At 55.3% G+C, this 20284-nt stretch overlaps 4 protein-coding genes across 4 annotated transcripts; 1 reads left to right on the forward strand and 3 right to left on the reverse strand.

Moving 5' to 3' along the window:
• Positions 1-35: 35 nt before the first annotated feature.
• On the forward strand, positions 36-1782 carry CH63R_14085 (Sir2 family protein; the record flags this gene model as incomplete). Its single annotated transcript, XM_018309059.1, has 2 exons — positions 36-294; positions 431-1782. 2 exons carry the CDS (start codon positions 36-38, stop codon positions 1780-1782), a joined length of 1611 nt encoding a protein of 536 aa, XP_018151377.1.
• A 2171-nt stretch (positions 1783-3953) lies between these two features.
• CH63R_14086 (Calcium-transporting ATPase) lies at positions 3954-8238 on the reverse strand (the record flags this gene model as incomplete). The annotated part of the gene is made up of 3 exons (XM_018309060.1): positions 3954-4725; positions 4780-8124; positions 8183-8238. The coding sequence occupies 3 exons, from the start codon at positions 8236-8238 to the stop codon at positions 3954-3956; spliced, it is 4173 nt and encodes a 1390-aa protein (XP_018151378.1).
• A 6601-nt stretch (positions 8239-14839) lies between these two features.
• CH63R_14087 (5'/3'-nucleotidase SurE) lies at positions 14840-17607 on the reverse strand (the record flags this gene model as incomplete). Its single annotated transcript, XM_018309061.1, has 3 exons — positions 14840-16274; positions 16573-16638; positions 16703-17607. 3 exons carry the CDS (start codon positions 17605-17607, stop codon positions 14840-14842), a joined length of 2406 nt encoding a protein of 801 aa, XP_018151379.1.
• Positions 17608-18644: 1037 nt separating this feature from the next.
• On the reverse strand, positions 18645-19998 carry CH63R_14088 (uncharacterized protein; the record flags this gene model as incomplete). Its single annotated transcript, XM_018309062.1, has 2 exons — positions 18645-19155; positions 19211-19998. The coding sequence occupies 2 exons, from the start codon at positions 19996-19998 to the stop codon at positions 18645-18647; spliced, it is 1299 nt and encodes a 432-aa protein (XP_018151380.1).
• Positions 19999-20284: the final 286 nt, after the last annotated feature.

Raw genomic sequence — 20284 nt, forward strand, 5'->3', positions numbered from 1 at the left:
GTCAGAGCCAACAGAATTGGACACGCCGGGAAAGTATGAAGACTCAACGGGCGGCAACCAAGGCCGTCACGGTCAAGAAGCGTGGCAACAACAAACCCAAGGGCGCCGCCGCCGCCTACAAGATCGACAACCCCAATCCCCCGGAGAACCCAACCCTTGAGGAAATCAAGCACGCCGTCGGCCTCCAGGAACTCGAGGAACGCGTCAAGGATGCCAAGGAGTCAGCATGGGAGACGGACTCGCTTCTGGAAGATGCCATCGCTGAGATGGGCGATGCGAAACTCTCCTCGGATGGTAGGCCATAGTTACTCACTCACTCCCTCTCTCCCCCCTCCCCCAGGCAAACATGACAATTCACTGCTACTTTTAGCCCTGGATTACGTGTTTTTTCCTGTTCTGTCTTTGATGTGCTAACCCGCCCAACCAAAAGACCCTGACAGCTGCACGCCTGACGAGGCCATGGGTCTGCGCCACCAACTCAGAGCCCTTGGTCCCGCGGAATTCTGTAGAAGAACTGTCGATGCCGGCCGCTACACGGCCAAGAAGCTGTTGTCAGCTTTTGGCCTCAAGCCGCCCGGCTTCCTCGAGGGCGCCGAAGACGAGGCCTACTTCAGTCTCTTGTCGCTGGCCATCAGCAGAGAGTTGTCCAAGCGTGCCAAGCTGTTCCGCTACAACACGGTTGACGACGCCGTTGAGCTGCTGCAGCGGAGCAAGAACATCATCGTCCTCACCGGCGCCGGTATCTCGACCTCGCTTGGCATCCCTGACTTCCGCTCAAAAGGCGGCCTTTACTCGCAGCTCGAGCACCTGGGACTAAACGACCCGCAAGAGGTGTTTGACATTTCCGTCTTTAAGCAAGACCCGACCATTTTCTACACCGTCGCCAAGGACATCCTGCCCTCTACCAACCGCTTCACCCCGACTCACGCCTTCATCTCGATGCTCGAGAAGCAGGGCAAGCTGCTCACCAACTACACGCAAAACATTGACAACCTCGAAGCCAAGGCCGGCATCTCGCCTGACAAGCTCATCCAGTGCCATGGCTCGTTTGCCACCGCTACGTGCGTTCAGTGCCGCTTCAAGTGCGTTGGCGAGGACATCTTCCCCGACATCAAGGCCGGCAAGATCCCGCGCTGCCCGCGCTGCATCCAGAACCTCCACCCCAACGGCAGCACGAAGCGCAAGCGGTCGGCGGGTACAGAGCGCAAGCGCCGCAGGTTTAGCTCTGACGACTCGGTTTCGGACGGCGAGTACGATATGCCTAGTGCGGGCGTCATGAAGCCGGACATCACCTTCTTTGGCGAGGCGTTGCCCGACGAGTTCAGCAGGCGCCTGACGGAGCATGACCGTGACAAGGCGGACCTTGTCATCGTCATTGGCACGAGTCTGAAGGTGACACCGGTGTCGGAAATAGTGAGCTGGCTGCCGGCCAATATCCCCCAGATCTACATCTCGCGACAGGCTGTCAACCATATCAACTTCGACATCGACCTGCTCGGCGATTGCGACATTGTCGTCTCGGAGCTTTGCCGCCGTGCCGGCTGGCCGTTAGAGCACGAGATGGTACCCGAGGGCCAGGTCGTCGATGTCAAGCCCGACGGCGGATGCGTCAGCAGGCATATCTTTGAGGTAGTGAACCCTCGACCCCAGCCTCCGCTTCTGTCTCAGCCTCAATCTCAGCAGTCGAACGATTCTAAACAACGACGGTCGCGAGTGATCAAGATGGAGCATGGTACTGCAAAGCCGAAGAAGGAGCCCAGAAAGCCCAGAAAATCTGCCTGAACCTGAACTTTCTTGTTGTGTATGCGATGGGGATGTTTCTGGGACGGCGACAGTCTAACGACGATAACCTTGTGGTTCATTTTTCCTTCTTCTTCTTCGTCCTTCGTTGTTTCGATATTACAGATACCCCCCACTCAGGCGTTGATTGATCTCAGAGCGCGCTTCAGGCGGTCCTCTTTTTGATGGGTTGGGCTGGGCTGGTACACTCAGCCATTCCCACCCACCACGCCAAAACTTTGATTCGACAGACCGCCCCAAACTGAAAGCCCAAAGCCCCCAAAGCCCAGGACGGAACGGAACTGTTACCGGTGGCAGCGACGAATGCGTCAACGGGCTTGTGGCTGCGGGCCATCGCACACACGTCGCACCCGCTTGGCCATTTTCTGCACAGCATGTCAAGGAGAGGGAAAGGCTTGGCAGAAGAAGCTTGGGCAGAAATCGGTTCCCCACCGCCACGGCACACCATCACGGCTGAGAACGAGTTGCGGTCTGGGGGACAAAACACATACAGACGCACACCACGCCCGCCCGCCCACGTTGGCGCCATCAAACCTGACTAGTCATTTTCGTCTCACGACTTGCGGTTTCCTCCTCCTCGCATGCGATGAGAGCGTTTCTAATTCAAACGAGACATCGTCTTTTCCCCCGTCCTTTCTTTTTTGTTTCATTGCCAAGTGCAGGCGGGGAGAAGGGTCGACACAGAAGGTCTGTAGACTTGGGAAAGGGAAAAAATTGGCGTCATCGGGGTTTTCATCTTAGTTTTTCTATCTTCTTGTGTGTTTCGGAGAGCCTGTTTTTGTTTTGTTCACTTTTTGCTCCCAACTAGCCACTCGTCTGCTTTCCTTTTGCTAGAATACTCAAAACCCCGGCAGAGGTTCCCTAATTTTCCTTTTCTGGTCAGCGCTCAACAAACATTTTGTCGTCCTCGCGAAGGTATAGAGCCGTAACTGAAGGACAGGCTTCTTCGATAAGCTAGCTGCCTGAATAGATGACCATGAAACTTTTCATTCACACAAGGAAACGGAAAACTTCCTGATTCGTGACTGTGAAGCATGCCCAATTATTAGGGTAAAATGCATAGCGGCATAGGATGAAAAGTTGACTTGGCGACGACTCAACCCCGGACGGAAAACGCTTCATTGGGCCGTCGTTTCCCTCCGTCTTACGTGTAACCAACCCATTGTGCGAGAATCCACATGCAGGGCGCTCCAACGCTAGCTAATCTGACGGGTTCGGGGCTACACAAGTCCGCATTTCCGCCTCACACAACCCTGCCCAAGGAGGTTTCTCGTGGTTGATGGTGGTGGCTGGATAAAAAATGTATGCTCTGATGCTTCGCGGGAGGGGCTCTGAACGCGATGCTCAAGCCTAGAGTCGAGAGCGCGTTTCCACGTGAAACTATGATGCCTGTGTATCCTGGTGGCGGGGAGGGGTTTTGGCTAGCCGCGAAGGAATTCGCACTCAGGCTTGTCAGCAGCTAGCTGGACGTACATGTATGTGATTGTGACGGAGAGCCTTCCTCGGGGGGTGGGTTGACAACGCCACAAGGTCCCACGTGAGGAGGGCCTGTGGAGGAGGAGAAGAGTATGGGTTGAAAAAGGTGACTGGGCCGACTTGCCACCTGGAATCCGAGCAGCAACACATGGTTGATACCAATGCAGCGAATTTTTTATTCCCATTACGTTTGAACCTTACAAAGATAGCGGCCAGTGAGTATCAATGTCAAACGCCGGAGTCCAAACAGCAAGAGGCTTGGTACTTTTCTCCATCGGCATGTGCTCGAACTGCTTGCCCATATATGGGAAGGCCAATCGACCACCACCAGAAAATTCTCAGTCACTTTCCACTCACAAGTCAAGTCGATGTTGGATGGAATTTCTTTGTAATTAATGGTTCTCTCAGCCGTTTTCAACCCATCGCGACTTCTTCCGTCGTCAATGTACGGGCTCTATACTAGATAAAGAAGGAAAAGAAAAAGAGAAGATAAAGCCAGTAGGGTGGAATAACTCTCCCAGAGGCAGCATAGCCTGGCTGCGCGGAAAACCTTATACTCGTGTAAAAATATACATTGCGCGCTCTTTATTGGGCAATTCCGTTTGTTCGTTCGCCCAGAAAACACCGCCTCGCCATATCAACTATGTCGCCAGCACCGGGCAACAATAAATGTACTTTTATTCCCGCGCCGTCTTCTCGCCTGTGCGTTCCTCACGCGGTTCTTCGCGTATCGAGTTTTCTCGGGAAACCCCTCTCCTAGCGTGGCTGTCAGAGTCTTCGCTATCCCGACGTCTGCGATCCGCCGGCGACCAATTGGCCGCGATACCGGCAGCCACAATGCCCGCCATGACAGTTGGGGCGCCGAGTGCCGAGTTGGACCGACTGCGCGAGCTGCGGGAGCGCTTGCGAGAGTCAGGAGTCGCGGCGATCGAGCCGAAGCTATCCTCCCGTGTGGGTGTTGATGGAGACGTGACTGAGTTGCTGCGCGAGTGTGACGGGCTGCGCGTGCGAGCGAATGTTTCCCGGGGGTGCTGTACCGCAAACTTGAGGTTATTCAGGCGGCCTCCCTTCATACGCTTAATAAACGCCAGTTCATCACGGACGTCCGAAAGTGGCGCCGGGTACATCTCAAACTGCTCCTCGTCCGACACCGTGAGACCAGGGACGGTGTCCTTGGCACGGCGTTTGAGGTAGTCAGGGACAAGACGCTCGATGAGAGCGTCAGGAATGAGACGGACAATCACACCGACCGGAATTGAAATCAGGCCCAGAATGACGGCCATGGCCCATTGCGTGCCGGTCTGGCCCTCGGAGGCGATCTGAAAAGCAGCGCCACCGACGAATACGATGAGGACCTGCCCACCAATCATGATAGCGCTGATTGCGATGAAGAAGTAGTTCTTCGTGAGTCCCTCAAAAATGTTAAAGTTATTGTCCAAGCGACGGTTGCTGAAATGCGTTAGTCCTGAACTGAAGGTAAAGTGCTAAGAAGTATATACTCACTTCCACTGGTTGAAGATCTGCATCCACACGAAGGTGTTGAAGACCAGCGTGGCGATCTGCTCATCAGGGATGTGCTCGGGACCGGGGACAATAGCTTCCTTTCCATAGAAAAGCATAAACGTAATCGCAAGTTGGTAGACGGCCTGTCCGAGAATCATCTTCCACATGGTCGTCGTAATGATTGACGAATTACGTCTCTCGGGCTTCCTGTCGAGCACGCTATCTTGAGGGGGATCCGTGGCGAGGGCGAGGGCAGCAAGCGTGTCCATGATCAGGTTGACCCAAAGTAGCTGCACAGCAGTCAAGACCGAAGTGCTGCTAACCGCAGTAACAAACGTGAGAATGACGGCAGTGATGTTGACTGTAAGCTGGAATTGAAGGAACCGTTTGACGGCGTCGTTGACGGCACGCCCCCATTTCAAGGCCTTGACAATAGAGTTGAAATTGTCGTCCATGAGGATGATCGACGATGCTTCCTTGGCAACTTCGGTACCGGCAATACCCATGGAGAAGCCAACGTCGGCCGTCTTGAGGGCAGGAGCATCGTTAGTTCCATCACCGGTCACGGCAACAATGTCCCCCTTGGCCTTGAGACGCTTGACCAAAATGCGCTTGTCCTCAGGGCTGGAGCGAGCAAGAACGCAGAGTCTTGGGATGATAGCCTCTTGCTCAGACCTGGTCAAATTGCGAAATTCGGGGCCTTCCATGACGATACCGTTGGGCTGCAGAATCCCGCACTCTCTGGCGATGGCCTCGGCGGTGAGCTTGTTGTCCCCAGTAACCATGCGAACCATAACACCCGCTTTTTGGCAAAGCCTGACGGCTTCGGGAACCCCCTCACGCAAGGGGTCTTGGATTCCCACCATCCCGACAAAAGCCATGGATTGGAACATGAAGTCGAAGTCGACGTTCTCGCCCCCGTCGACACGGCGGGCATTGCGAGGGGGCCACTGCTCAAAGTCTCTGTAGGCAAGCCCAATAGTCCGAAGCGATCTAGAAGCGTAGGTGTTGATGAGGGTGGTGATCGTTTGAAAGTTTGGCTCCGTCATCTGCGCGAGCGCAGCATCCTGTGAGGGGTCACGGAAGATCTGGGTACACTTTCCAAGAACAATCTCAGAGGCACCCTTGACATAGACTCTTGCGCGTCCGTCCGGAAGCTGGACAACCACGCCCATGCATTTGCGGCCAGAGTCGAATGGGATAAGTTGAAGGATCTTGGCGTTCTCGCGTTCCTCGGCGACGGGGCGCATACCGAGGTAGTCACGGGCTAGGAGAAGCAAGGCTGTCTCGGTCTTCGATCCGACATATGTCTTCTCGCCGTCAACATCGCCCTCGAACGCCGTCGAGTTGATCGAAATGGACTTGACGAGAATATCCTTAACCGGCGCGCTGAGCATCTTGGCGAACTCGGCGATTGAAATGTCATCAGAGCCATCCAGAGTGGCGTCGACCTCACCGCTCAGGTTAGAAGGCCGCTGCCCGCCGAAACGGTGCGTGGTGCCGATTGTGCCAGCAACGACCTGCATCTTGTTCTGAGTCAGGGTTCCAGTCTTGTCCGAACAGATGGTGTTGGCGTTGCCCATGACCTCGCATGCCTTCAGGTGTCTGACAAGGTTCTGGTCCTTCAACATGCGTCTCGTGGCAAACGACAGAGCCAGTGTAACGGCAAGAGGAAGCCCCTCCGGCACAGCCACAACGATGATGGTGACAACGGTGATAACGATGTTGATGAAGTCCTGGCCTTTTTGGGCTGGAGTGACGGAGGCCGGCTGCTTCGGAAGTCTAACCAGGAATTCGATGAACAGGACGATGAAGAGCAGCAGGCCAGCAGCACCTCCGAGTTTGGCGATATATTCGGCAATAGTGTTAAGCTTTGACTGCAGCGGGGTAACCTCGGGGTCCTCGTCCAGCGCCATGAGAGTCTTTCCGAACGAAGAGTGAATGCCTGTTGAGGTGACCATGAAAGTACCGACGCCCTCCATGATTCTAGCACCGGACTGGATAAAGGGGTCTAACTTCTTGGGATCGTCGCCGTTCTGGATGGCATTGAAGACCTCTTCACCATTCCGTTTCTTAATGATATCCGACTCTCCGGTAGCCTGGGACTCGTCACACTTGACGTTGAAGCCCTCAATGAGAATTCCGTCGACGGGGATGAGGTCGCCCGGTTCGAGATGAATGACGTCTCCAGCCAAAAGTTCATGAACGGAAAGTTCAATCGTCTTACCCGAGCGGACAACCTTGACATTGCGGTCTTTCTTCCTCTTGTTTAGCTTGGCGAATTGCCTTTCCTTGCTGTAATCATTGAGGGATCCCACGATGACGACGATGGCGATGGCGACAACGATAGCAACACCCTCAACCCACTCGACCTTTGGCTCGTCCGGCGCGTGCGGCAAACCCACCGTTTGATAGATGCCAATGGCAAGTGAAACAACCGCGGCAGCGGTCAAGAGCATGAGAACTTTGTCTTGATAGGTGATCCACATCAGTTGAAGAAGAGTCTTGCCCTTCTTCTCAGGGATTCGGTTATCCCTGAAAACGCGCTTCCGGTCGGAGAAGCCGCTGTCGCCGTGCTTGTTGTGATGGCCGGTGTTCTGCCTCGCAGGGGTTGCCGGTGTTTCGCTCTCCTTGAAATCGCCAGAGGAACTAGTGTGGCCTGTCACCTCGCCGAAGGAGACTCGCCCGTCGAGATGTACCTCGTCCAAACTCAAGCCAGCCTTGCGATCACTTCGGAGGCCCTTTTCGATACCTGCCAGGCCCCCAAGCGCATAATACGCAGCAAGACTTTTGGGGTTGAACATCTTGTTGAGCTGACCAGGGGTAAAGGCGAAGGGGTTGTTTTCCACATTAAAATCACCCTCGCTCCCCTTGTCGGGTCGGAGGGCGGTCTCGTCGTTCATAATCTTGTCGTTGGACATGGGACTGAGCTTCGTGGTCTTTTCGGTCGACTGGCTCAGAACGGCGATAGTCTCACCCTGGGAAGACATGTCGTCAGAGTCGATAGAGTTCTGTCTTGAGCGCAAATTGCTGGGTACGGCCAAGAAGGCGCGGTCGTTTCCCCTCAAGGTGGCAACTGGACTCGATATATTATGCGGGCTCAGAGGTCTGCTGCTGTCCTTGGCGTCGAAAGACGTATCGGCTCGAAGCTTCGGCTTTGCGGGCTTCTCCAGTGGTCCTGACCAAGGAGCACCGGTGCCTTCGGGTACTGTCGTCGGGCTGACTTCTTCATCTGCGAGAGGAGTGGGCGAGTTGGGGAGGTCATCCTGGGGATTCTGTGCCATGACTGGTGCGGTGCTCGTGTTGTCAACACCGGTGGCAGACGGGTCTATGGTGATCGTTGGGCTAGGAAGAAACAAAAACGTCAGTTCTATACCTCGCAGTCGGAGAGGCGCAGACGTACGCTCGATTTCTCCGTTGTGGTGCAGGGCCATCCTGAGGGGCGGGAGCGGAATCCATGACTCCAGGTCAGGCGCAACACAGCCGCGATGGTGCGGCGTCGTCTGATGGCAAAGCGAGGCGAATAGAGGCCGCCAGTGTGGTTAACGGATTAGGCAGCGCGAGGCTGTGCTGGTAGAGTACAAGGAGGGAGGCAGCCGGGCGGCGAGATGAGCGACAAAGCTAAGCGAGCCAACGATATTGTGAAGAGATACAGGTAGCGATGTCGCGTTCTTGATGTATTGGACGAGGATGACGTGGGCGTCTAGTCTCGCTGATGGCGACGGTGGTGGCGGCGACAGCGGTGGTAGTTGTACCGGAAGGGTTGTAGTCCAATGTCGAGGACGTCGTCGTCGTTGTTGTCGTCGTGAGTTTTCGTGTCGAACATCGGCGGGTGTAGTGATGGTTGATGGGTTGAAAGCTTCTTCGAGGGTATTGTTTTGTTTTGGTTCCTGGAAGAAAATTGATCGTTTGGTGCAAGACTCTTTTCACACGCCTATGGACACACAATCTCCGACTCTATGAATACATGGTGGCAGGCGAAGCAACGGGGGCAGAAGGAAGCAGGTGGGAAGGGAATGATGGAGAAATGGGACGTGAGGTTCGTTTCAATTCCAAGCGGCTACCCAGAAGCCAAGACCGTAGAGAGGAGGGCTCGAGACAAGCAACAGCCAGAGACAGCCCAAGACACGGGAGAGAGACAGGATGAGGAGTCTTTTGCCCTCTCACCCCTGGTCGCATCCCTCCTGTGTCTAGGAAGAAGGTGGTTGTACTCATACCATGGGCGTGCTACGTGCACCACTGGCGCACACCCAAAGGCCAGGAGAGGGAGAGTTTGGATCTTCCACATGCGGTGCCAAGAAGGAGGCAGTGCAAAGAAGTATACCTTATTGGCTGGGGATGAGGTCCAGAGCAGGGGTCGGCCGGTGCACTATGCTGTGGAGATTCTACTAATCCCCTTCTGGTTTAGCTTGCCGTCCTTGCTTGGAGGTGGTCCCAGTAGGTTGTCAGGAGAAAGAAGCTCGTCTTGTCCAGGTAGACCCAGGTATCGTCCGCTGTGCCCCGCCATGCCAAGTACATTGTTCTACTTTTGAGGAGCCATTGCACCCTGCTTCTCTGTGGGCGCCTGGAAGACCCACCGGGCCTTGTGTGGAGAGGTTGCATTTCACACAGTACGTTGCCAAGGCTTCAATGTACCTTTTCCCCTTTCCATTTTCCTTCTTCTTGGGTCTCTCCTTCGTCTTCAACGACAGACGTTCTGTGGTTCAATCGAATTTCACACTCTCTCATCTCTACTCTTTGGTCAATACGCCTAACCCAGTTCCGCTCCTGCTGCCACCAATGTTGATTGAATAGCAGTTCCAGACTCAAAGCATACTGGTCATTGGTTACCTCTGCCACCTTGGCTTGGAGTGTTATGTGTAGGTATGATGCCGCAGTCAGGTGGACTTGTTGACCCAGGGTGTTCGACCTGGAACAGGCCATGATTCAAGACGAAAGAGAACACGACACGACGACTGGTTGCCACTGTCCACAGTACTCAAGTCCCACGTCGTTCGGTTATTCTTATCAACCCACCGGACATTCACACTCCACAAGTCCACCGCCGGCGCTACCTTTACGCGACCACCGCGTTTCTGTGCCTCCTCTTCCTTTGATTTCAGCTGCGTAAGTACGGATCGGGATCGGCCGTTTCTCATGTTTCCTCGTTGGCAGTGACGGAATTCCTGCGGCACTGTACTCGGTATGCCTCGTATCAACTACAAAGCCCTTGCCCTTACAGTCAGAATACGCAGCGAGCGGCCGGACAACAATCCCCAATCCTCGAGGCTGAGCGTTAGGCTGACTCCCGACACCTGGCGGCTGTTGCCCTGCTTAGTTTAGCTGCAGTAGTGGGAAGCTGGCTACGCTTTGGAAACATCTCAAACGTAGCCTGGCACATCTTGGCAGCCGTGTCTAATCGCCTGATGAATAAACAGGTCGATGAGGCAATCAATAGCAACAATGACTGCAACAGGTCACGTTCATGGCCCAAGGGTTTAAAGGCCACAAAAAAAGAAACACATGGACGGGGACAAAAAGAATAGAGTTTAGCTTCCCGATCGTAACTTCTTTCCATAGAGATCGGGTCAAGCATCTTCTGGATAACCTTCCTCGTTAGGCACAATCCTGATAATGTGTACTGCTCTTCTGGTTCTGTCTACTACAACAATACTGACCATTTCACCACCTCAAGATATCTTGGGAGGTCCCCAAATCCAAAACGCATACAGTGCGGCAGATTAGGGTCGACCCGGCAGAAACGCCGAATGAAGGGTTGCAATGGTGAGGCGACAGCCCATGATCGGCAGCCAAAGCATCATCCTGCAGCAACAAAGCTGTTACAGTTCTCCATGTGTAATCAGATGCTCTGTACATTACCTACACTGCTCACACTCCCTTTCAAATTTCTCACCTCCGTGGTCTGTCTAATGAACCAGCGCGGGGTTTCCAGCACCCTTGGGCTTCCAAAGCTCCAAGCCTGACCATGCAACCTTGAAGGAGGCGTTTTCGAGACGTTGTCAAGAGTCACAACCGGCAACCCACGTCAAACGCGCGCTTTCGTTTTCTCTCAGACACTTTTGCCGTGTCATACCAGTATCTAGGTTCGAATAGGCGACCGGTGCCTTGCTCGTCACGTTGTCAAATCTACACTAGTACGGGGAACCGGGGATCAAGGGCAGACCTTTGCGCAAGGACGTACCTTGCTCGGTGAGTTCAGACCGTCGCACCTTAAGAAGGTATTTTCCAGACATGAGATGCAGCGGTGCAAACCACTTCTCATAGTTGCATCATCTTACGCGGAAAACACCTGGCGCTGTGCCTGTCAATACGCCGGCCAATGACGGCGCATTGAGATGGTGACATCGGCTGTCCTACACTGCTACTGTTCGGTACGGTTACTAAAGCGCAGCGGTAAGCGTGCTGACTTGCCCAGTCTGGCAGGTCGCGATCGCAGGGCCGATACAAGCAATAACAAAAGTGCCTCCCCTCTCGCCTGCAGTCGGGCGATTAAGTTCCAGAGAGAGGTACGTATCTGTACTCTCAGAGAGCTCAGAGTTCAACGGCCGGGAGGGGGGTGCAACACCATCAACGCGACAGATGCCACAATGCCAAGACAATATTCATGCCAACGCTCGATGGGGCTCTTGGAATTTCATTCGGACTCGCATGGCTTGATGGTCCCTCACCTTACAGATATCTCGGAGTCAGGAACGAACAGGGTCTGGGTCCGTCTACTTTAGGTATGCTCGCCTCGAGCGCATTGTTTCCAGGGAGCTCCCCATAGTTACAGTGTCAAATCTGCCGATTGCACCAAAAAAGACCATCTCGTTCAACACCGCCAACGACAATGGCGCACCGAACAGCAAATCGGCGCTTCGGCCGGAAAGTACTGACAGATTACTGACCAGCACGCATAATGACGCGCGAGTCGATTGCTTCGGCGGTCATCACGGCAGACTACCATTCGCATTCGAGTCGGAAAAATGCGCCTCACCTCTGTCGACGACGCTTGTACGTCAGCCTCATTGCGTTGGCGGGCGTCTCTACCTACCTCATCATGTATATCTCTCGCCGGCTGCCTACTGCTATTGGGATTGCCCGTCCGTCATAACACCCCGGGGGGCCAGGCAGCGCCGTGGGCAAATCGTCGACGGGAGGCGCATGAACCACAGAGGGACTCGACACCCTTCGTCTTATTCCAAGTCCCGACAGACGTCGTAATCCGGTAGGCACGTCTTGGCAAAGGGGCATCGCCTAACGCCAAGAGGGAGGTCGGTCGTCTCTTGGCCTTAGTCTCCGGTTGTTGTTAGTTAAGGAGTTAGGTGGGTTGTCGTTCGTCGAACTTGTCTCGTCTGGTTGCCTGCCGCGTCCCCTACCTTGCTTCAATCCTCGTCATCTTCATCGGACAGGGGAGCCGAACCGGAAGAGGCAAATTGGCATCCCGCTTGCGAGGTTTCGCCCGACTGCTCGCCCACCCACTTCCCGGTGGACGGTTGTCATTCGGTCTCCCATTGACCGCGTGAGGATACAGACCCCCAAGGTCGCAAATCAGTCACTCGCAAAGGCCCGGGGCAATCTTGGAACCAACCATGTTTGTTTGGGAGCCCTTGCCCTTGTCACCGGAATGGCAGGTATCCACTACTTAATACCGTTACCGACATGAAAATCGAAGGCCTTACCGAATCGGACGACCAGAGGGCACTTCTGTGGGTACGCGAGAGAGAGAGAGACGGTGCCACAGAGGGTCTGGAAGCAGGTCCTTCTGGATGCTTTGGAAAAATAATATATGCCTGTTTCCTGCCATTGCTAGAAAAACTTGCTGTTCAGTGTTCACAGTTTGCTCTAGATGCCCGGTCTCCTTTGCTTTGATCGACTCGGCTGAGTCAACTCGCTAGCAGGGGCTTTCGCTCCGCATGATCCTCGTCATTCTAGTACTTCTATCGCGGACCAATCGTCGAAGATGGCGAGAGGGGGAAGGGGGCGAAGTCTACGGAATGATGTGTACCCGCATCCAGACTCGCCTGCCGGCGCCTGTCCCATGTGTTGTCTCTAGGTAAAGACATACTAGAAGCTGGTGATGGGGCCCGGAAGCAACTTGTCGGCAACTGTCTGTTGGCAACACTGTGTGTCTGAAGAAACCACAACAGCCTCCCAAGGCTCAAGAAGGTAAGGAACAGATCCCAGCCAACCATCTCGAGATCCCCGGCTTTCTCAGCGACCATCCGAGAGCCGACGAAACATCCACGGCCAACCATCGACCGCTGGCCGTTGTGCACCGTTCACAAGCCGCTCTGATGGCTCTTTGTCTCCGCACCTCTCCCCACACTTGGTAGTCTCTCGGATCAAGGGAGGCTAAACCCAATGGCGAGTCTAACACTTGCACTACATACGGAAAGTAGGAAAGTCTATTGAATCTCATCTGAAAGCCATTACTCGCCAACGCAGTGTAGCAGGTAGTCGAATACGATTGAGCTGAAGAAACCCATGAAGCTGTCAAGTTTCGCTAATGACATCGGACCCTGGCCGACGTCTCGCTCGCTCGGTTCCCCCATCAACTCACAACCCGAGCCATCCAGCTTGACCTGGTTGCCTGGCACTCTTTCCCCCCAAATCTCGCACGATGGCAGTCTAGGCCATCCAAAGTGCGAACACAACAGCCCGGACAACTCGACAGATGGAATGATAAGCAACTCAAAAATGCAAAACTGCGCATCTCTATCGGGCAGTGCCCATTCCGCGGCGTCCGCTGGACCAGACCCGAGTGGCATACTCTGATTCTGCCGGGCGAGCCAAATAATCGGCCAACCAACCGGCTCGTTCGCCGTCATATGGACGATGCAGATCGTTTGAGGCTGAGCAGCTTCGAAAACCCTCATTTGCAACCACCACCACCACCACCACCACCACCGCAACAACATGACGAGAGGGACGAGAAACTTCGAGTAAGGTGGCGACTCTCGAAGCCGCTTTCTGTCATGTCGTCCGCCACTTCGGATTCTAGTCGGCGGCCTCTGCGACCGAGGACTCAGGTTGTCATGTTATGCCACCATACCGTCAAGTGACGCGGTTTCGTGGAACCTGTCGGTGTTGCGGCCGACCCGGGTCCGCCATGGAGGCTGTGCATCACCCGCAGAATGGAATGTTTCATTGCGCAAACAACCACGTGCGATGCGCCCGCACCGTGTCGGCCATGGACGACATGCGCGACGAAACGCCAAAGGCTCCGAGGGCGATTGCGCCTGCGGCTGGCATCTGTGTACCCCCGATCGGCGGTCCCATGGGTACGGTCTCGCCGTCTTGTCGTTGTATCAATTCGAACCATCACGCGCCCCAATATCCGGCTGCCGGGACAGGAAATCCCTCTTCTGCCACAATCGCAATTCTAGTATCTTGGGAAACATCCGAAGGAAAACGACGAGTTAAAAAAAGAAGTGCCAGTCATCCAAACAATGGCATTCTTGGACAGAAAATGACAGGTATGACCCTCTATGGATGACTGGGTGTGTGTACTTTGCGGCCCCTTCTTGGCAACGCTTGGCAAGCGTTGGATACTGTGCTGCGGCCCTGGACGGATGCCTCCATCCCCAAGTGCCAAGACCCATATACAAAGCGCAGAAAAAAGAGCCAAGATTCTTAGTTCCCGTTGTCTTGGCAGCCTTGGAGGGCGTAGTGAAGGGGGCATGGAGATCATCGCGCCTTGGCGATTTGCGACATCACTCTTTCCTCTGCCTGACGACGACGACGACGATGCAGGATTTGCAAGTTATTTCGGAGCCTCGCGGGCGTGGTAGAAAATCCGAGACTCTGGAGAGGGAGTTCTACCTTGCCATACCAGGTGAGGAGGGATGTATGTCTGTGTGTATTCAGGTATGTTGTGTCATACCGATTGTGGGTTCCCATTGAATAGCATCATCATCTTGTCCGGATCTCAAAGAGTCCTTCCCAGAATATGTGATGATATGTGTCTTTTCAATCCTTGTTGTTCTTTTTTTCCTTTCTTCTATCTGCCTGGCCATTCAGACGAACCTAAGTGTGTACGCACCTCATCTTCGATTGACAAGGAACAAGACCGCCTCCCTCATCGTCTCCCGAGCTCGACCTGTCTGACGCGGATCATCTCGCCAGACGCCGCACCCTCGGCCTCAACGCCAAAGAACCCGCCAACGGCCGTTCTCAGCGACTCCTCCCAGAACCCGGCGACGACGCCCTTCAGGTCCCCACCTGTCTGCTTGAAGTCCGGGAACGAGTTCACCTCGAGCAGCCACGGCCTCGCCTCGGCATCCACCAGGAAGTCAAGGCCGAAGACTTCAAATGCGTTGCCCAGCGGCTGAAAGTGGATCGTCATCTCGCGCGCCGCCGCCTCGAATATATCCCCCGTCACCTCGCAGATGCGCTCAAATATACCCTCCGCCGTCCCCACCGGCAAACCCCGGTTGCCCTTGTCCTCCTCGCCTCCCGAGGCCACGAGGTCCCAGAACTGCTTCACGGCCGGCAGGGCGGGATTCTCCTGCCCGCCCTGGAGGCAGGTGTTCGTCAAGTGGCCATCCAGGTCCGCATCCTCCCACGGGGCGCAATACGCCTTACCTGCGAACAGCGCTAGCATCGGCCGGTAAACGTAGACGTCGAGGCTGCCGACGCAGAGGACGTACGTGCGGATGTGGAATTTGCGCGCGTCGCCCGGGAGTAGAAGGGGCGGGTGGATGTACGGCTGGGCGATGAAATGGCGGAGGTGCGACGTCGTTATGTAGTCACCTCCCTTTGTACCCTCGACCTTTGCTGCCTCTTCGTCCTCGTCCTCGTCCTCGTCGTCGCTGTCGGGCCTGCCTTCCTCCCACTCATCAAAAATTCCCTGCAACTCTTCCATCGACCTGAACAGCCGGATCCCCTGCCCGCGGTCACTCATCCCCGGCTTCAATATCCACCACTCTTTGTTGTCCTTGTCCCCCTCACCCTCTCCGATGTTCTCGTTCCTGTCCATGCTCTCCCGTAGATCAAACGCCTCGACGAGCGCGTCGTCCAGAAACTCGGCGTAGTCAACCTCAAAGTGCTCGCCGCGCTTGACGTGCGTCTTGAGCGAAGAGCTAGGGTGTTTCGCGATCCAGTGGTCCACCGTCGACGAGAGATAATGTTTCCGGATGAGAGCCTTGCGTATGACATAGCTGTTGACAAGCGCCGTGGACGGGTGCGCGGCGACGTGGTCGAAATCAAGGGATTCGTACGGTGCTATGTGCAGGATCTTGGTGTCCGGGGACGGGAGAGCCGCCGCGAGGGCGGCCTCGGCACCGGCCGATCCGGCCGGTGTCGAGACGAGGGAATAGGCGCCAGGGAAGAGCCGTTGCATGGCCCCGAGAATGAGAGGCTGGACATATGGGTCCTCATAGTTGATCAAGGCGTGGAACTTTGGGTTCGTGACGGCGACTGGCTGCTTGTTCTTGGTGGGGTCGCTTCTAATAGGAAGCTTAGTCGAGGACGCAGCATGTTCCTTCGAGATTCCATCGACCCGAGGGCTATCACTATAGACGAAGAATACGTGAGAAAATGCTTCCGTGGTATATTGGCTGCGAAAGTGTTGGAGAGCGTAGAGTACATGCTGAGCCTGCCCGCTGCCCGCTGCCCTCTCAACCGTCTTGGCAGTTTCTTCTCACCCCTTTGTATCATGCATTCATGCTTCAAGCTTCCGTGTTGTAATGGACTGACATCCTACCTGGCTTCTTTCGCCATGTCATGCTCTCTCCCACTATCACTCTCTCGCACAAAAACATACAAAACACACTCTCTCCTCGTGATCTCTAAATCAAAGGGCCCACTTACAGAATCAACTCCTTTTGGTGAAGTTGCTCGGCAGCATGCCAGAAATTGGCCTTGAGCGGCGTGACACTGCGTCGACGAGTCAGCAGCACATTCGGACACGGCAAAGCATCCATCAAAGGGTCTAACATACCTCGTGTAGCCCTCCTTGACAGCCCACCCATCGTTGCCAGGCGCCGCCTCTTCAACGCTCTGATACACATCCGTGAATCTCGGCGCCCACTTGAAGTGCTTGTGCTTGTGTCCACCTGGACCCTCGCCATCGGTCTCTTCTCTCTCACCGCCCCGTGCCTCACCACCAGCCCCCTCTCGGATCTTCTGCTCCTCCTCGTCCTCATCGCCGACATCTCCATCAATCTCCTGGAAGCAGCTGCCGTCGCGCCAATAGTTTTGCAGCATGTTGGTAAAGTACGTCTTGTGCGTCTCGACGCCTTCAACGAGCGGTACATTGACGCTGTACAAATCAACCTCGTCGCCGGCCGGCCATTGCTGATACAGCTTCTCGACGACCTTGACCGAGTGTCTCGCCGCACCTTCAATGATGACGGGGTCATGGTTCCGCGAGAAGAAGGCGTAGCTCAGGGCGATGGCCTTGCGCTTACAGACGGCGGCCTCGAGAGCGCCGCCCAATGTGCCTGAGCTCAGGGCGAATACGGCTGTCGTGTTACGGCCGTAGTTAGGTCCGCTGACGACGAGGTCGATGGGGCCGCGCTCCTGGAAGAAGTGGTGCAGACCGATCTGCACGCACGAGGCCGGGGTGCCGTCGACGAGTATCCACTCATCGTGGGCGCCGGTGGCCGAGGGCCGCGTCGAGGTCGTGCCCTCGGTACCGAAGAGGCCCTCCGTGGAGGGGCGATAGTAGAGCGGTTTCACAGTCTGGCCGATCATGTGCGCCTTGCCGATCCAGGAGCGTTGGGTGTGCGGCAGACAGACGGAGACGACGTGGCCGGCCTGCTGGAGTTGGTGGACGAGGGAGTGCACGTAAGGGGAGGAATGAGGCGACGGGGGGCCGTCATCGTTGGTGAGGAGGATGTGCATATTGGGCGGTTATTTGTGGTGTTGCTGTTGGCGAGTGACTTGAATCGACGAGGGTGAAGAGAGAGAAAAGAAGCCTAAAGTCGAAGATTTCGGGGTTGAGCAATGCCCCGCGGCAAGAGACGGACGGATTGGTCTTGGCAAAGATGGTCACGGTCACAATGACCACTAGACGTCGAGATGACAAACCCGAACGGCAACGCTGTCTGTAGAGGCCGCCAAGTGACAGCTTGCAACCCTGTGATTGAGCTAATTGAAGCCCACTGGCGATGAGTCGTGAGTTACCTAAGGGTTTGAGTAACGGAACTTGACGAAGCAGAGGACGCGGAGCGCAAAGTGGGATGGAGGGGTTGCAATAGTGGGGCAAATTGACGTTTGGTGGACACAGGCGTTCCTGGTGCCCGCTCTCGGAGTTCGAAATGGCGGGCAACGTCGGACCTTCCTACGGCACCGACGACCTCCCTTCCTAGGTGAGGTAGGTACCTAGGTATGGTCAGGTTGATCTTGGCTTGAGTAGGTGGTACGGATACATGAGCCATTTCAGACCCATGCTGATGGGAAAATGAGGGGAAAGGTCCCTTTCAAGTCATTTCACAACTCCTGCGAAACACCAATTGAGGACTGGAATGTGGTGGTGTTTACAAAGAGTTCTTTGTACCTATCCTAGACTGTAGACCCTAAAGAGAAGAGCTGTACACGGCGCTCTTACTACACGTAAAGCCAGCTTTTCATACAGCTTGACCAACGCCAATGCCTGGTCCCAGTCTGCGCGCTTCATAAGCGGTTTTCCCCCGTTATCCATGGAGATTAACAAGTCTACCATGGTAGAAGTTGGGGTTTCAGCTGGAGTCATCTCAAGTACCCCCCCCCAGCTACCATCGTGTCCCCTGCCCATGAAAATAAACTAACCATTACACAAAAGCCTATCAAAAGAATTGGCTTTCCTCCTCCCGTAGCGCATGCTTGAAGAACTAATGATCCGGACCCCAATTGCCTGGATATTTAAAGAAGGATGCTCATAACCAACTCAATCCACAGCATCAGCCACGACTACGTTTCGAGGCAGGAGCTGGCAGGTCATTACCTCCGGCGCGTTTGGGGGCTGAACTCTCATGACGGCTCTTGACCCGTGGCCAGCCATCGAACGGACTCTGTCGGCCCCTGCGCTTGATCGGGGTCGCCTCCTCCGACTTCAGACCAGATCGGGTGGTGCGTCTGGTGTCGGGGGGTGTGGCAACTGTCCGGCCGAACTTGGGTGCTTGCGGGGTCGAGGGGCATTCATCCTGGTACTCTGCCGGGGTCTCTGGAGTTTCCTCTTCATCCTCTTCCTCCTCAAGGTGATGATCTTCGATGTCGGTGACGGCCTCCTCTTCCTCAAGGGTGGAGCTGATAGCAGATGTCTTGGGTGCAACGGGAAACAGCAAGCGGGGCTTGATGGAAGAGCGCGTGAGGGGCCTGCGGATGCGAGATTCGCTCGAGCTGCTCTCGGCGTCGTCCTCCTCCTCTTCGTCCTCGGGCTCAGCGAACTTGCGGAAGATCTTCTTTCCTCGGCTGCGACTATGTTAGCAACGTTCCTCCATTATATACACCCAGCAATTTTGCTTACAAGACATAGACCATGCCGTCCTCACGCTGGAGCGCTTTGTCTACAGCTTGGGGGGCTTCGCCGGGAACCGCGACCCTGCGCTTGCTGCGGCGGCGGGGGGGCTCGCGATCGACGGCGGCGCTATCGCCGTAGAATGGGTTGTCGACGCTCTCGTCAGCCTCGGGGATGCGGTCTTGCGAGTCGGTGAAAATCTCGATCTGCTGCTCGACTTCCGTGGCTGTGACGCTCTCCAACGAACTGCCGGAATACTTCTTCGGGGTTCGCTTTCTCTTCGGGGTAGCCAGTCCCTCCTCTTCGGTCGGGAACAGATTGCGTGCCACCGACCTGATCAGGGCGCTCTGCTTCTCCGAGGGCGCCTTCTTGGGCGTCTTAGCCGGCGTGGGCAGCATACCGGATCGGCGGGTGACGGAAGTGTTGTGGAGTTGATGGCTCGTTTCATCAGTTCCAAGCGACGAAGCGGCGTGAGAAGTGTTGGCGGCGGACATAGATCCAGAAGTTCTTTGGACGGAATCTTGAGCGGGTTGGCGCTTTTTCTGGGGGGTAGAGGCCGGCGACATGATGGCGGCGGCGGTGGAAGGTGCGATGGGTTTGCGGGTTGATTGTGGAGGAGTGCGGTGGGATGGCGGTTTGGGGGAGGGAGTTCGGTTGGCAGCTCGACGAGACGAAATACGCGCCGACTTGCGAGGAGAGTAGGGTTCCCAGTTGTCGCTCCAGCCGTGCTTGGGTGTGGGTGGAGTTCGGATGGTAGGGGGAGGTGAAGGTGTTGATACTGCGAAGGCGGTCGCCATTGTATCGGAAAGGGCAGGCAGGCAGCCCGGGTAGTATGGTATTCGATGTGTCGTTACTTCCTATTTAGTTTCCTTTTGATGCTCCAATTTGTGCATGCAATTCTGCTTGGGGTGGCAAGTGCGTGCCTTTGTTTTGACGCTGAGAGTGGATGGGTGATATGGATGAGGTGAGGTGATTGAGGATAAGGTGAGGTGGAAGACTTGGGATGAACTCCGGCAGTCAGAGTTCAAAGAGAGGACCAGACCTGAATGTTTCGGACAACACTAGGCAGGCGCAATATAATAA

The sequence above is a fragment of the Colletotrichum higginsianum genome, chromosome 10 (genome assembly GCF_001672515.1).
Source record: "Colletotrichum higginsianum IMI 349063 chromosome 10, whole genome shotgun sequence".
NCBI classification, from domain to species: Eukaryota; Fungi; Ascomycota; class Sordariomycetes; order Glomerellales; family Glomerellaceae; genus Colletotrichum; species Colletotrichum higginsianum.